Source organism: Trichinella spiralis, assembly GCF_000181795.1.
Source record: "Trichinella spiralis strain ISS 195 chromosome Unknown Scfld4, whole genome shotgun sequence".
NCBI lineage: Eukaryota > Metazoa > Nematoda > Enoplea > Trichinellida > Trichinellidae > Trichinella > Trichinella spiralis.
In genome coordinates, this window is record NW_003526943.1 from 11,067,563 (window position 1) to 11,083,636 (window position 16,074).

Sequence of the window (16,074 nt, forward strand, 5' to 3'; positions counted from 1 at the left end):
GCAATTTTGCTTTTGTTCTAAACACAGAATGCAAACTCTGTACACGCATACAAGCATGCCAATCTTTATGAAATGTGAAAATAAATGCAAATTAAAAAAAATAAGCAGTAGAACTTACCTCTCAAAAAGAGGACTATGCTGTTCCACATTCACAACTGGATTATTTTAAATTCAAATTAATAATATTCACCGTAATGAAGCACGGCGTGAAACAATTAGATTAACATTGCATCTGTCGATATCTTAAAATTAAGCTTATTTTAAAAAAACGCATTTACTTTAAAATTAAATTTACAATTTTCATTATAAAAAGCTCTTGTTTATTATGCTAAGCACAGTTTCATTAGGCTTTTTAGGAGAAATAATCAGAACTTTTAACTGGATTTTTAAAAACAAACAAGAAAGAGAAGGAGAGTTCATATGCATGATTTTAAAATTTCCCTCATATAATGTTAAAATTCTACAATCTCTACATGAAGAAATACTTCAGTTATTCAATAGAAACAAAGTCATTTGAAAATTTTATTCATTTTTAATGACTAAATTGAAATAATCTTCAGTTTCATGTCCATTATTAGTGACAAATAAAATAACAAAACTATATATCAATAAATAATATATTTTAACATTTTAATGATCAGAATTTTTTTCTTGTTTAAAAATGTTTACCAGCTTAAACTTGAATAACTTTTGTAATTTTTGAAAAACTAGACAAAAGCATCATGTCATTGCAATGATCTAAACGCTAAATTGAAACTTTTTCAACTATTTCAGATAGTATTTTTAATTTATTTAATTTAAATGTTTATTTTTGATTACAGTTCATTTTATAATAACCTAAACTTTGTACATCGAGTCAATAACTGTTCCAGAATTACTTTGTTTTACTTTCAATGAAAACTGCACATTTCATTCTATTATTTGAAAAGTTACCTTGAAAATATGTTTTTCATAATTTCTACTCACTCTGTTTCTTTGAAGTATTTATTTACTAGTCATATTATTGTCGCATTTATGTGTATTTTTATGAATATGTTTTTTGTTATTATGAAATTTATCATGATTATGATATAATGAAATTTGGCAAGAGAAAAATAAATTAACTTAAATTTTAACATTAAAAAAGTGAAAAAACTGTTTTTAAGTATCTTTCAAAATTACCTTTCATGCATATCACAAAAAGCAACGCATTTTTAATTTATCATTCACATAATAATGATATTTATATAAGAAAATGATCATTTGAATCAATAAAAATGCTCAAATGTTTCTTATTATTTAATTTTTTTCAAAATTTTTAAAAAATAAAATTTTTTTAAAATTCTGTTAAATAAATGTTTAAATCGTTGCATCATTTGAAATCACATCAATGTACAGCATCATCCAAAGCCTAAATAATGAATGTAGGAAGTTTACTTCGCATTGTTTTTTTTATATATCAGAAATAATTTTATCAGTATTTGTAGCATTTATTTGTTTTTTCAAATAAATAAAAGCAAAAATATGTAAATTATAAATATTTCTTCACAACTGCAACAGAATATGGAAAACAATATTTATTTATTCGTCATAAAATGCTTATACTTTACGTTGCTAAAGCAGTTTATTTATTTGAAACAAGCATTCATTGGAAATAAGCACAAACATTAAAGAACAAAAGAAAATATAACACATGCAATGTGTATTTTTATTTAAACTATTACCATTTTTTGCTTGATGAAAATATTGCAAACAATTGCCATTTGGAATTTTAAACACTCTTGAACACTGACTTGAAATGCTTGTCAACTGTGAAATGTGATCAGCAAGATGGAGTAATTGCTTACTTATTGTTTGGAGTAATTATTCATTTGTATACTCTTAAGAATATAATTAAATAAGTGATTAGTAGGAAAAGTCAGACTGCTTTATGCGAATGATATCAACAAGCGGCAAATACTACATTAAAGTTATTAAAATGACACATGACCACAACTGCATAATTTCTTAAACAGCTGCATCAGCATATGAATATATAAACAAATAAATGCATATGCATACGCATTTATATATAAATTCAGAATATACATGTAAAACCTTTGAGTTATGTAATATTTAACAAAGGTTATTTTTAATAAAGGAAAACTTAAAATATGTAAAGTAATGTTACAAATAAAATTGAAAAAGTTATTTTCACAAAAAATTTCAAGTGATTCATTCGAAAAGACAAACCAGTACCTAATAACTTCATTAATTTTGATACTAGTAAAAAATTGATCAGCACACGATTTTTATTTATAAATTTTATTTTTGATAGTGTAAAAATTTAATCTTTTAAACAGTTAATTCAAAATTAGTCTAATTTTTTCAAAAATACTTCAGTCAAATTTAATGAAATATAAAAAAAGGATAATTATAAATGATCACTTCTCATCTCAAAAAAATAATCACCAATAAAAGCAGTATCACAAGTGATGATGGCCAAGAATACAATAAAACTGCAAGCAGAATAATAATTAATGCTACGCATTATATGCAAATTGCAGTATAACTTAAATTTTTTTTCTAATTTGCATTTAAAAAATGAATTTAAAAAAATTTCTTTACTAAGCAAATCTTCAGAAAAATAAATTATAATATTTAACAAATAAATAATGCCCCTTAAGTGTAGAAGAATTTTTATTTATTCAAAGAAGAGAAAAACATTCTTTTACCAAAGTTGCAAATGAGAGATGAAACTGCTAGCAATAATTGTACATTGAATAAATTTTACTCGATAAAATTTGTTTGCATATGAGTGGTGTAAAACAAGCTATTATCAACTTAGTGGAAGAGATGATAAAAAATTACAATAGCACTTTTTGAAATGCAACATAGCACGGTATCTACAGATTTTTATTTCGAATCAGTGGCATATTATGAATTTCATAATTACAAAAAAAGAAACTTTAAATTAACAATTTTTAATTTGGATCTGACTGAGTCTTCAGTCTTCATAAAAAATTCAGTATCTGTAATTATTTTTTTCTATACATAGCATTTCATAGTATAAATATCTATAAATAAATTATATTGTACAACGTTTATAAAATATCAATTTCTGTTGAATAAAAAATGTACATTTATTGCAATAAGGTTTCAACATTGATTTCAATAAAAAAGTTATGAAATTGGCAAAACACAGTATCAATAGGAAACCTTAAAATTAAATATATGATTATAAACAATTTTATCAATTGAAAATTAAATCACCAAACAAAACGAAAAAAAATAATGTAAATTTAATATATCAGAAATGAAAATTACTTCTTCAGAAAGCTTGTTATTTTCTTTTCAATAGCATATAGATAGAATAGTGTAAAGTGAAGAGCACCAATTTCACCTGCTGACTTTGCTATTAATAAGCAATTCAGCAATTGGTAACGCTGCTAATATGATATAATCTAATTAAATATTATAGCAATAACTTTAAAGTTTTCAAATCATGATTTTTAAATTAAAAAATTTTTTCAGACGTTTGAATTATATTTCATAAATGACCTACAGTTTCTCATCTCATGTGTGCTTCTTCGGAAAAAATATATGCGCATATATACATTATACATATGCATATATATATATATATATATATATATATATATGTAAATGCTGCATTATAATTTCATTTACTACTTCAGTTACTCTGGAAACCAGAGAAGCATGCAAATGTTGAAAAGATCAATATATTACAATAATTAACGCTTTACTGATTAATTCGTTCCATTTTCTTCAATACAATTCGATCTACTTTTGTTGTTCAGTTTCTGATCTGAGGTATAGCAAACAGCAGAGACAAAGAATTTTACGATCAATTTTTGCATTTTAAATCCATTCAAAAACAAAATAGGAAAAAATATAAAAATGTGCAGTTTATTAATTGTTAAGTATAATAACAATTTCTCCCTCCCGTGAATAAAAAACTTTCATCTTTTCTATTTCTTTTATTGAAAAAATGATGAAATCTGCGCCAGAGAATCTTTGTTCGCGGGAAGGCTAGTAAATTCGGGAAAACAATTAAACATGTAATTAATTAATTCACGGAGGAAAACTTCCAAACGTCTACGTCGCAGTTCGACAAAATTTTCATTCTAAATCACAAAATTCTATTATAAAATGAAATTAGCAATAACTGAAGCATTCACCTTGTGACCGAAATTCTTTTTTCCAGGAAAAGGAATACGCAACACGTTTGGATCTAACCGAGCCATTTGAACACGCAATTCATAAAACTGCCTATACCTTCTGTACATCGTAAACTCAACATCGTTTATTTTTATAAAGATCTTAAAAAACAACAATTGAAACATAATCTTATAATAAAGTCACCACATACAACACATCAAATAATATACCTGATACATGTGATGTATATCAAATGCTTTACCCGTCAAAAATACGGCTGGAATCCAAACCACAACTGTCGTGTTGGAATTATTACTAAAATAATTTTTCTTATATTTGATGTTTAAATGACTGAATAAAAAAGTACAGAAAAAATATATATATACCTAGTTACCGAATTACCGGTGACAGATTTTTCTCGGTCGCATACCTTAATACAAAGTTTAACCATTAAATTATAAAAAACGCACTTATTTGCTTTACCTTATCAGAATTGCAATAAATTTTATTGTGCAAATCAAGAATGGTATGATTTTGGCGTGTTATTTGCTTCACAAGCATTGTGTTCATCTCCATCACTTCGCTGTACATCATGGCCAGCTAAAAATGTGCAAACTTGGACAAAAACAAAAAAAGTAATTCAAGAAATTATCTACCTCTTGAAATTTATCTGTCAATACAGCATTTTCTCTAGAATCTAAATTAACAATATTCAAATATGCCAAATAATCAGTTCAACTTACAAACAAAGTTACCTTCACTACATGAAGCCATATGCGGTTCAGGGGATGAATTCCTCCTACTCATTCTTTTATCTTTATTAAATTGTTGTTCTTTCTCAGACAGCATTCTGAACAAAACAAAATAAGTTCTCAACACACAAATGATATATTTTACAAATAATTAAATTCAATTTAACAACAGTACTCACACAAACAACCTTTCCAACTCTAAATTGGTTTCCAATTTAAAGTGGGATATTTCTGACCGCAAATCTTCATTCTCAAGTTTAAGAGATGCCACTTCATTCAACAAACTATTCAAAGACATAACATTACACCTGAAAAATAAATTAAAATTAAAATTAAATTAAATTTCAATAAAAAAGTAATTTACCTTTCGGACCAAAATGTAGAACTTTTAGATGAAATACTTTCATTCTGACCATCCGGCAATTCTGTAAAACACATTCAGCGTGATTTAAATCTAAAATGACTGTTCATTTTTAATCAATTGCTAATTGCAAGTTTATTTTTTTTAATATACTGTTTCATCCACCAATTATTGCATTTAAATCATTCTTTCATTTGCAAAAAATACAAATTTTTTGCAAATGGAAAATGTAAAATTCACCAAAACAAAAAAATGAAACATAGTGAAGAAACATATGAAAGCTGAAATTTTCATCATAAATGATTAAAAGGAAAAATACACTACCTCGCTTATTTAAATCTGAATCCGTGTTCTCCAATAAATGCAACTCTTCCAACTTCATGGCTGAAGATGCAGCATCGCGATCACTGTAACAAAAAACAAATTTCTACGTTGATATATATAAGTCCTTTTTTTTCCAAATAAAACACTGCATAAAAAAATCACCGCTCTGATTCAAACGATACAAGATTCACTTGGGGCTTGCGTTTGAATTTTTGACTTTCACTGCTGCCTTCGCCAATTACCATAAAAGGAAGCGGAGTTTTCCTAACGCAATCCAACGACACCAATGAAAGATCATCAAATTCGCTTACAACATTACGATTCAACGATTCTTCGTCGAAATCCAAAGAAAACCTGACACATTTTATTCCTAAGATAAAAATATTACTTTTATTCCACAAAAATCTGAACACAATTTTAAAAACAACATCTGTACCTCTAATAAGTTGGCGTAAACTTAAAACTTTCTCAGCATCACGCAAAAATGCCCACTCTTCATAACACTTTCTGAAAACAAGCACAATCAAAAATCGGGTCAGAAAATAAACCGCATATACTCAATCAAAGCACTGTTCGATAAAAACAAATTCAAATATTTCTCAAAAGTTGCTTCGTTCAACGAACACCTGAGCCACGCTTTTAAGCGGCCAACCCCTGTTGAAACACACTGAAGCTTTTCCAGTCGATCAATGTCACTTTTGTCCAAAATTTGTTTCATAGCATTCCACAATTCTAAAATTAACTCAATTCAACATCAACTGTATTTCCAATTTGAATTCTGAATACAAAAAATACACACTAAACAATTTTAAAAGAGACTACAGTAATAGTATTGGATATTAGATTATCAAGTTAACTTACATCAACAAAGATCTGCGTGGAACTAATTTGGAAATATCTTAAAAGAAATCGTGTTAAAAATACATAAATCGAACCCAATTACAGACATTTTAAAAACAATTACTAAACACATTCACTTTCTAATCAAAAAATGTTACCTACATCATACAGCATTACCTATTTAATACAACACTCACCATTATCGCATGCCGCATTTCCGTAACTGCCCAAATCCAGATTAAATTTGCTCACCCAATCGGTCATTTCTCTTAAAATTAAAAATACATTTGTAATTTTCAAGTAATAATAGACTGTTTTGAAAAAACTGCAGAGTTTGCAATGGAGTTCCATTATCGAAACACATTACAATTCAATTCAGTTCAATTAAGCAACTTTTCAACAAGCAAAAACAAAAAATCTCTCAACACTTTACTTTACTACAGGTACGTCGCTGAATCTTCGTCTCAAACCATGAAATAAAACAGACTCGACTGCAGAAAGAAAATAACTGACAATACTGTTTTTATCAGTTGCAACGTTCGAATCCGTTTTCCCAAAAGCAATTTCACACTAAAAAAAGCGCGCAAAACATACAGCTCTAATGCAAAAATAAAATTCATAAACGACTGAAATTCAAAGATACAACTTCCGGGTATTCAAACTTACACTTCAAGCGGACGATAATTTCAAATTTTAAACGTTATCAAACTTTTAAAAACATCAGTTACAAAAAACCTTTTGAGCATTATAAGTCTGTAAAATAAATTAATATTTGATACAGTTTTACAAAAACTTTCAAACAGAGCAAAGAACATCAATCAAACTGTAACTGCAACACAATTGGCACAAATTCAACTGTTATAAGCAATTCAATATAAATTATAAATTCAATATTTAAATATAAATATGAACAATTTGACAAATTAAAAGAAACCAATACATATACCTGAATAATCTTAAAATATTATCAATTCATGATATTAACTTTTCAAATTCTAAAAACACAGTTTTTGAAAATTCTCAAACTTCCTACATATTAGTACCAAGCAATCAGTGTCAGATAAAAAATATTCAAACTTTCAATTAATAGATATTCAGTAAAAATAACAATGCAAAGTATTTTCAAATAATTACCTGCTTTCCAGTTTCTAGCAGTTTCAAAAGCAAGATGCCTCGAATATGAGCATGACATATGAGAGATATAGAACTCGTCCCAGAACTATTCGACATAATAAGCTGCTCAAATGTAATTTCCGACCACCAGAAAATGGACACCAAAAAATAAACTAACCAAATTTTCCAATAATAAGAAAAATAAATAGTCATATGCTACATGTACATTATAAGTATGCTAAATTCTGGTTACAGTAAATAGTCATTCTTGATTATCTTCATCATGTTATTTCCTTTTGTAAACCAGTTTATGTCGTAATTATTCGAATATCTCATTTACCGTTGGAGAATCGAATTAATTTAATCGATGAGAATTTCTTCGTTGTGAAGTTTTATTAAGCGAAACTGGAGCAGAAGATTAATCACTAATTAAAAGTAAATTTTTGTTCACAGTTTTCAAGATGATGAAGTATTTCTAGCGAGGCTACAGTTTTGAGAATTGAGGCTCCCATAAATTATGCATTTAATTAATTTTAAAAGGCTAGGACATCACGTGCACTGCTTTACTTCTCACAAACCGTATTGTTTTAACCCAGTTTTGAAGAATATTCTTTACGTGCCGAAAGAATTGTATTTTATTTGAAAAAATGTTTTCGAATGATATTTTCTCTTTTTCTGCCACAATAATTTAAAGTGCTGATTTAATAAAAAGCAAAAATTTCCATATAAAATTAATTTTTCCATTGTCAAAGTTATCTATAAGCATGTTGCTGTTATATTTTGATACGCTGTTTATTAGCTTCAAGGGATTGTTTTTTTTAGCCTGCCGTAGAATGCAATGGGTGCAGTTAGTCGTTGTTCAGATTGGTCTTCTGATATATTGGTCAAAACTTGACTGTTTTGGTGTAACTACAAGCACTTGTACCCCTTTGTGTTTCAAAGCGGATTGTTCAAAAGCTGCTTGCTCTTGCAATCCAGATACTGGAGAAATATTTTGTGAAAGCTGTGTTTCGCGTAACAGGTAATTAAATTTTTATTTATTTGTGCTTTTTGGCTTTATTTAAATGATATTACGGAAATGTTTTTTGTTTTTCATCTTTGCATATTTTATTTTGCATATATTGTGCATGAGTTGAAGACATCGGAAGTGAAGAGAAAAGGAAATTTTTACACTATACAATATCGTGTACATGTGAAATGTATTTTCCAGAGACGCAGGAATCTGGTTTTTATTAAAAGAATTTTTGTGCAGTTTTGAATAACCTTGAACGTCGAGTGCACAAGCAGTTGTAGGGGAAATAGTTCTTCAACATGTTCAATACTATTGCTCTTTTGTTCAACATTTTATGAATGAACCAGTAAAGTTTCACGCATTGTGCAAATTTGAAATAAGTCATAAAAGAATATACGCAATGCCGAACATGTAAATTGAAATAGTAATAAGGTGAAGGATTTCCATCGGCACAATAGTTGTGTAGTAGAAATGAATTAATATTGTTGTTGTTGTTTTCACGTGAAATATATTTAAATTTGAATCCAGATTGCCAAATGCTCAATACAACTACTCTCAGAAGCTTCGCTTTGGGTGGCTTCTGGATGGATTGGCTTTCAATCACAGCCGAGTGCATATCAGGGTGGAAAATTTCGCCAACGAATGTCATGCTGAATTTTTGCACATTTTTGACGGTGATGGGATTTATTCGAAACGTCTAGGTTCCCTGAGGTATGTTTTTTTTTGAAAAGTGAAATTTGAATAAAATTCTTTTCTTTTTCCACATTTCTTGTTGATTACGTGGTTTTGTAGGACGAGTTTTGCACAGAATGCAGCTTTGCAGAAAAAAGAATTTGTCGCAGAATCCGGGCAAGCGTTTATTTATTTGCATTGCGAAACTGCTTGCAGCATTTCTGGACTGAACATTTCTTATCGGTAAAATTTTCACGTGGCATATTTGGATGAATCTGGCGTGCGTGCGGTATGTGGGATTATATTTTTTTTAATCTGTTTGTCACAGATTTGATTCGTGTTTGGATGAATGTAATGGCAATGGTATTTGCAATGTCACAACTGGCAGTTGTAAATGCAAAGATTACAAAGGTCCTTCTTGTAAGGAACCGCTGTGCAGTCGGACATGTTCCCCAACGTTCGGCAAGTGTCAGATTGTTGGAGAGGAAGAAGTGTGCGAATGCAAGAAAAATTATCAAGGTAATTGTTATTTTTAATAATTGAATTGAATGCTTGAGCTAATTATAAAATAATTATAATAATGATGATTTCAGGTCCTTATTGCAATATAACAAGTGGCGAGTCGGTGTGGAAAGTTGTAAATGAAAAAATGCCCTATGGCGTAGCTTCACATGCGGTTACTTTGGTGAATGAAAACGTATGGTTGATCGGTGGTTATACATTTTCAAATGTGGAGCGTTTGATTGTTTTGAAGTGAATTAATTAATTTATTGAAATTGTGAAATAAATGCATAAGTGTTTTTTTAAGATATAATTTTGAAAAAAATAATTGGTCAATACCGACAACCACGGCTGCGCCTAAAAATCGCTACGGGCATACAGTTGTTGAATTCGAGGTTTTATTGGATTTTTCTTTTTCAATGAATAAAGAATATATATGGTTGAATTTTTGTATGTAAAATTTAGAATAATTTGTACATGTTCGGCGGTCTGGTGAGCAGTATCAATATTACAAACGAGCTCTGGAAGCTCGATTTGACCACGATGACATGGTCAGTAGTGCTGGTGCAAAATTTCTACGGCAGTCAGCAGCCGTTGCAAATAACGGGTCATACGGCTCACGTTGTTGGAAACGTGATGCTCGTTTTTTTTGGGCTGAATCCATATTTAGGTTTTATCAATCTCATACAGCAATATAATTTTGGTAAATAGTTTAAAGTGATTAATTTTTTTCTGTTTTTTTTTCAACTTCTAAATTTTCCAGCTAACGGAACATGGTCAGTGGTGCAGACCAGCGGGGCAATTCCGTCGGCAACGTTTGGTCACACCTCTGTGTTGGACAGTAATGAAAAAGTGATCTTCCTCTATGGCGGTTATCGAGCTGTTTCAAGTTCAGCCGGTGAAATCATCGACGAACTCTACCATTATGATATTGCTCGACGTAGATGGTATGTGGTTTTTTTTGAAACGAGGTGAGTGCATTTGTGGCAAAGGTGGAAATCCCTTTTTTCAGGAAATTGCTCCGCAGCTCAGGATTACCATCCGTCCTGCACAGTGCGGTACTCATGAGCGGGGTTATTGTTATTTTGAGTTCTTACTCCAAAGATACTTCAAGTCCCAAATGCAAAACTTTCGTCATCGATTCAGCATTGAAATATGACATTGGTAAATATAATAATATATATTGAAAAAAATTGATCAAGTCAGAGTTATTTCAATTTTAGAATGTGGAACTTGGAGCAAAATGAAAATGCCTACTTACTTGTCAGCAACATTATCACGATACGGTCACCGGGCATTGATGTACAAAGAGTGTGTAATTTTAATAATTTAATTGAATTTAATTTTATTGAAATGTCAACTGTTTTCTTTTAACTAATTAATTAGATCGATGTATTTGTTTGGAGGATTTACTGGTACACTGATGACGGATGTATTGCAATTCACTCCGGGTAAAGTGATGTTTGAAAAGCAGATTGATTGATTGATTGATTGATTCATTTATTTTAATATTTAAATTTTATTGTTGTTGCTTTTCTCTTTCCAGGTAGTTGTTCGTACAACAGAGCCAAAGACGAATGCTTGAATAGCCAGCAGGGTGTCAAGTGCTTTTGGTACAAGTCGCGTTGCATGACTTCAGAAGAAGCGTTGCAGCAGATCAAAGTGGAAAAGCGTGGCGGTTCGTCGACCATTGAAAAAGTGTGCAGCTACACGGGCATTGGTCCACCGTTCAGCTGTTCAATGATCACCGACTGTGCAAAATGCACCAGTACCGACGTGCATCCGTGTCGATGGTGTGGCGATCGTTGTGCAGACGACTGTCCACTGGGAAGCGAGGTTCAGATTGAAATTTGCATAAAATGCTTTTTCGTGCATTGTTTTTTTCCCATTAAGATTTCCAAGCCGGAACATTGTCCAGTGACGGTGAATTGTTCCGAAATTTACAATTGTTTAGCTTGTTCAACTACTAATCACTGCATTTGGCGTTTAAATGAGCACCAAGTTTACACTTGCGCCGAAGTGAAAAGTTTTGGTAAATTTAATATTAAAATTAATAAATGGACTTTATTCTTTTCATCCAATTTAGAAACGACATTGCAAAAGAAATTCATGAAAGATGATGTCGTGCAAATGTCGAACACCGGCGATACGGACGAGTGTAAAATATGTTCCACAATTCATTCTTGCCACGAATGCGCCAAAAATGGGTAAAAAAAATAATATCCCATAATGATGATGATTGTTGTTGTTGTTTCTCACGCTTGCTCTTACTTGTTACTACAGTTGTCTTTGGTGCGCGACAACTGAACAATGTATCGATCAAAATTCCCACGTGACTGCATTTTTGTACGGTCAGTGTTTGCAGTGGACGGTCAACGTTGACGAGTGTTCCGGTATTGGTAGAAATTTTAACAATAGACCCCAACGTTCGGATTCTTTCAGTGTTGACTTGCTCGTCAATATTAACTTGCGACAGTTGTCTTCACGGAGGGACGAGCTGCGGCTGGTGCGACGACGGTTCCCAGACGGGTCTGGGAACCTGCATGCGCGGCTCTTCCAACGGTCCGGTATCTTGGATCGACTCGTCCGGCCGTTACGAGACCGACCCGTCTCTTTGTCCATCCGGTAGATGGTACACTACGGATTGTCCGGGTAAGAAAATTGCAAAATTATCGTTATTTGTTTATTTGTTTGTTTGTTTGTTTTCCCGTCGTTATTGTATCTTCATGCAGCTTGCCAGTGCAATGGCCACGGCTTCTGTATGAACAACACAGAAGCATTGGATGATGTGGAGGAAAAATCCGAACCGTACAAATCGTTGCCATGTCTCTCATGCGGCGACAAAACCACCGGACAACACTGCGAGCGTTGCATCGACGGCTATCACGGCAACGCTTTGAACGGCGGCAATTGTACAGGTAGATATTTAAAACAACATTTATTATGCTTATTATTATTATTATTTATTAATTCTGGTTTTCAGCCTGCGAATGCAATGGTCAAGCTACGCATTGTGATCCATTCTCCGGACAGTGTTTTTGCACCACAAAGGGCGTGTCTGGATACAACTGCGACAAGTGGGGGATATTTTCTCTTTGTTTATTCTTATTGTTGTGTGAATTTGTTTTTTTTTTCTTTCCGATAGATGTGAACAGAAATACATTGGCGATCCACGTAATCAGACTTGTTTTTGTAAGAATATTTGTTTTTTTTGTTTACTTTACTTTCTTTGGAATAAATTCGATTCATCAACTTTCAGACGAGCTTACTGTTGATTTTGTTTTCACGTTCAATTTGAACGGTGAAGACGACTCGCACATTACCAGAATCAACTTCGTTACACGTCCTCCAAAAGTATACAATTGGAAAAATATTAATTTTTTTTAATTATTAATATTTAATTTATGTTATTTTTTAAAAATATTTTACACAGGAAAATACCGACGTTAGTTTCAAGTTGACATGTACAGGTTTGTTGAATTCTCAAGGAAAAGTTAATCTCACCGTCACTTCCGGTAAATGAGAGATGTTTGGAAAATATTTTGTTTATTTGTTTGTTTGTTTGTTGAATACAATTTTTTTCTTTGTTGAAGCTGCTTTTGGAATAAATAAAGTTCGGCGGTTTTTGATTGGAAGCGTTTGTCACGAAGTCGAGCGTCGCTTCAGTGCCGAAGAATTCTCCTTCGGCACCGATGCTAATACCACTTTTTTTGTCTTCTTGTACGACTTCAAAACACCAATAATTATTCAGGTTTTAATTATTTTTTAATAATAATATTATCATTTTTTAATATTATTTATTCAATTTATAATTAGATCAGTTAGAACATTTTTTAATTATACTGTAATAAATATGTGCAGGCATGTTGTATGTTGTTCTGTCGTTTTTGTTTTGTTGTTTCTGTGAATGAACGATTGCCGCCATGGGGATAAAACCCGATGAAATTGAAGAGGTTATCCAATTTTTTTGATAATTACATTATTAATTTTTTTTAAATCATTTTTTACAATTATAATAATGTATGTAGGTCGGTGTTGAGGATCAGAGATCGGTTGGTATCGTATACTTTGCTTTGAATTTAATTCTTTTTTTTTCTTCACAAAATATGGAAATTTAATTTATTTTTAGTTGATATTAAAATATATTTCATCTTTTTCAGATATCATTTGCTCAAACGCCTTCGGTGGATTGGATGAAATTTTTTGTCACTTTTGCGTTGTGCTTTTTCATTCTGTTGGTGGTCGCTTTTGCCCTTTGGAAAATCAAGCAACGCTTTGATGTTTACAGAAGGCGACAAGTGATTTTTTTTCAAATATGAATATATATATACTTTTTTTTGAATTATTAATTATTTTTGGGACTTTTGTTTAGAGAATGTTCGTTGAAATGGCTCAAATGGCCAGTCGTCCTTTTGGTTTGGTTCAGTTGCAATTGCCGGACAATTCTTCTCCGAGAAAAGTAAAACATATTTTTGCTTTTCATTTTGTTTTCCTGTTTACGCAACAACGTTTAGTTGTTTATTATTTGTTTGTTTGTTTGTTTGTTTTTTTGTTCAGTGTCCGAAACCAATAGCGATTGAACCGTGCCATGATTACCGTGCCGCCGTGGTCACTTTTGCCGTACGTCTGCCCACCGGAGGTGGGCCGGTGGTTCCGAACGGTCAGTCGGGCTTGGCGGTCGCGTCGGCTTTGTGCTTGTTGACGCCAAGCCAACTGGCCCAGCTTCAAACGCCCCCGCAAGCTGTGCAGAGGAAACGAAAATTCAAAAGTCCATCTTGTCTATTTTCAAACTGAACCGAGCCCGATTTTTCTCTTTTTCATATTTCACATTACGTTTGACATATTTTCTGTTTCTTTTTCCGAAATCTCTCACGAAACGGTTATGCTGCTGTTGTTGTTATTTGCATTTTAACCCATATCACTTTTTTTAAAAAAAAGCTGTCCATTTCATTTCTGACGTTTTATACAAATTTTATTTCATTGCTGTGTTCGGCCAATCGTGCAAATTGTTTTTTTAACACTTGTTGTCTTATGATAACTATGCAAATATTTTTTTCGAAAAAATGTACTGGATAATAAAAAAAATAATTGGTGCCATTTTTGGACAGTAATTCGACGCAGTACTGTTCTTATTTTTAAGTAAAATAAGGTTCGAGACAAAAATTTGCATATTTTTTCTTTACCCCGACGTCGACATTGGTGGCGAAAGGAAGAAAGAATTCGGTTCGATTCATCACTGTGTGTACGTTTGTGGCCGGAGAAATTGTTTTTTTTTCTGATTAAAAAAATTTACGCAGCGATTGAAGAAATGGTAATTTTTGTAAAATTTTCGCTCATCAATATCAATGAGTAGTTTTGTTTGAAAATTTCAAGCATCAGTAGTGACTGTCTTGAAAACAAAATTGAACATCATTTTATTTAAATTAATAATTTCACTTTCAACAATATCTCCTGCTTTCAGATGTATCTTATTTGAAGTAAAAAATACCAGCAATCGGAAAATACTATTTTCACTTGTATTGCTAGATTAAATTAAATTAAATCAAATCAAATCAAATCAAACATTATTTTCCATTTTCTTTGCATTTCATTAATAGAAAATGAATGATACTATTTTTCAAATGTAAATTAGATCAAATACATACTTGAGTGCATTTTTTTATTCTGTATGTTTCGTATCTGAAAAATGAGCACTGCTTATTTGTGATTGCTTCATCATTTAAAAAAGTGATAATAATGAAATAAAAAATAATAATAAATAAAGCAAAAAATATGTTTATTCAATAGCTTTTATTATTTGCCAGAAATGATCACTCTTTTATTACCGTAATAAGTAAAGATATGCATATTTGAATGAGCAGTTAAATTGAATTGAATTGGTGTAATTAAAAATTTTTCATTTAAAAAAATGATTCGCATAAATTAATAACAATCATTCAATCAGTCGATCAAACTGATGATGATGTAGTGAATAATGTACCTTTGATTGTGGGCGTTATTTTGATGTTGTTTGTGCAACTTAATTTAGTCACGCACATAATTTTATCACTTCCGTTTCATCTTGATATTGAAACTTTTTCTGATCAATAAAACTCTTGTTATTTATATTATTCAAGATCAATATTTGAAATCCTATCGAAATATCTAAAAACAACGCCAATTGTCTACAATTGAACAACAATTTTGAAGTATACTGTATATAAATTTTTTTAATTTTCAAAATTTTAATTGAAATTTAATTAATAAATTCACTAATGATTGTATTTAAAAGAAAACCAGTAGCGAGTTTTACAGAAACTGATGGTTTGACGGTGATTGATTATTATAAATTTTTTCAGTTATGCTTCAATTGTTAATAT

General features: G+C 30.9%; 5 protein-coding genes across 5 annotated transcripts; 3 read left to right on the forward strand and 2 right to left on the reverse strand.

Moving 5' to 3' along the window:
• Nucleotides 1-186: 186 nt before the first annotated feature.
• On the reverse strand, nt 187-3,590 carry Tsp_06417 (hypothetical protein). The gene is made up of 5 exons (XM_003378471.1): nt 3,576-3,590; nt 3,286-3,407; nt 3,162-3,177; nt 2,431-2,530; nt 187-242 (listed from the first exon to the last, which is right to left on the reverse strand). The coding sequence occupies exons 1-5, from the start codon at nt 3,588-3,590 to the stop codon at nt 187-189; spliced, it is 309 nt and encodes a 102-aa protein (XP_003378519.1).
• Nucleotides 3,591-3,959: 369 nt separating this feature from the next.
• On the reverse strand, nt 3,960-6,781 carry Tsp_06416 (putative RUN domain protein). The gene is made up of 15 exons (XM_003378472.1): nt 6,744-6,781; nt 6,615-6,685; nt 6,126-6,309; nt 6,014-6,084; nt 5,740-5,947; nt 5,578-5,660; nt 5,257-5,317; nt 5,081-5,200; nt 4,896-4,990; nt 4,797-4,837; nt 4,624-4,740; nt 4,527-4,570; nt 4,371-4,455; nt 4,161-4,301; nt 3,960-4,106 (listed from the first exon to the last, which is right to left on the reverse strand). Exons 1-15 carry the CDS (start codon nt 6,779-6,781, stop codon nt 3,960-3,962), a joined length of 1,506 nt encoding a protein of 501 aa, XP_003378520.1.
• Nucleotides 6,782-7,765: 984 nt separating this feature from the next.
• Nucleotides 7,766-9,461, forward strand: Tsp_06415 (hypothetical protein). Its single transcript, XM_003378473.1, has 4 exons — nt 7,766-7,784; nt 8,353-8,551; nt 9,071-9,253; nt 9,335-9,461. Exons 1-4 carry the CDS (start codon nt 7,766-7,768, stop codon nt 9,459-9,461), a joined length of 528 nt encoding a protein of 175 aa, XP_003378521.1.
• A 22-nt stretch (nt 9,462-9,483) lies between these two features.
• Tsp_06414 (conserved hypothetical protein) lies at nt 9,484-11,926 on the forward strand. Its single transcript, XM_003378474.1, has 13 exons — nt 9,484-9,503; nt 9,543-9,733; nt 9,808-9,967; nt 10,023-10,110; nt 10,181-10,385; nt 10,479-10,669; nt 10,728-10,788; nt 10,820-10,879; nt 10,939-11,026; nt 11,102-11,166; nt 11,262-11,551; nt 11,609-11,747; nt 11,802-11,926. The coding sequence occupies exons 1-13, from the start codon at nt 9,484-9,486 to the stop codon at nt 11,924-11,926; spliced, it is 1,683 nt and encodes a 560-aa protein (XP_003378522.1).
• A 99-nt stretch (nt 11,927-12,025) lies between these two features.
• On the forward strand, nt 12,026-14,509 carry Tsp_06413 (attractin). The gene is given in 12 exon segments (XM_003378475.1): nt 12,026-12,066; nt 12,081-12,367; nt 12,448-12,633; nt 12,699-12,792; nt 12,861-12,889; nt 12,975-13,069; nt 13,149-13,230; nt 13,309-13,466; nt 13,744-13,776; nt 13,876-14,013; nt 14,088-14,174; nt 14,273-14,509. The coding sequence occupies 12 exon segments, from the start codon at nt 12,026-12,028 to the stop codon at nt 14,507-14,509; spliced, it is 1,467 nt and encodes a 488-aa protein (XP_003378523.1).
• The last annotated feature ends 1,565 nt before the right edge of the window (nt 14,510-16,074 follow it).

Coding starts and splice junctions, on each gene's coding strand:
- Tsp_06416 (XM_003378472.1), bottom strand. CDS start 6,781: ATGTGTTTCGATAATGGAACTCCATTGCAAACTCTGCA. Junction 4,991..5,080: donor ACCAATTTAGAGTTGGAAAG/GTTGTTTGTGTG, acceptor TGTTTTGTTCAG/AATGCTGTCTGAGAAAGAAC. Junction 4,741..4,796: donor TGACAGATAAATTTCAAGAG/GTAGATAATTTC, acceptor GCACATTTTTAG/CTGGCCATGATGTACAGCGA.
- Tsp_06415 (XM_003378473.1), top strand. Junction 8,552..9,070: donor AGCTGTGTTTCGCGTAACAG/GTAATTAAATTT, acceptor ATTTGAATCCAG/ATTGCCAAATGCTCAATACA. Junction 9,254..9,334: donor AAACGTCTAGGTTCCCTGAG/GTATGTTTTTTT, acceptor GTGGTTTTGTAG/GACGAGTTTTGCACAGAATG.
- Tsp_06417 (XM_003378471.1), bottom strand. Junction 243..2,430: donor TTGTGATACTGCTTTTATTG/GTGATTATTTTT, acceptor CTTAATTTTAAG/ATATCGACAGATGCAATGTT.
- Tsp_06414 (XM_003378474.1), top strand. CDS start 9,484: ATGAATCTGGCGTGCGTGCG. Junction 10,880..10,938: donor AGCATTGAAATATGACATTG/GTAAATATAATA, acceptor TTTCAATTTTAG/AATGTGGAACTTGGAGCAAA. Junction 11,748..11,801: donor CGCCGAAGTGAAAAGTTTTG/GTAAATTTAATA, acceptor CATCCAATTTAG/AAACGACATTGCAAAAGAAA.
- Tsp_06413 (XM_003378475.1), top strand. CDS start 12,026: ATGTATCGATCAAAATTCCCACGTGACTGCATTTTTGTACG. Junction 12,890..12,974: donor GAAATACATTGGCGATCCAC/GTAATCAGACTT, acceptor ATCAACTTTCAG/ACGAGCTTACTGTTGATTTT. Junction 14,014..14,087: donor ATGTTTACAGAAGGCGACAA/GTGATTTTTTTT, acceptor ACTTTTGTTTAG/AGAATGTTCGTTGAAATGGC.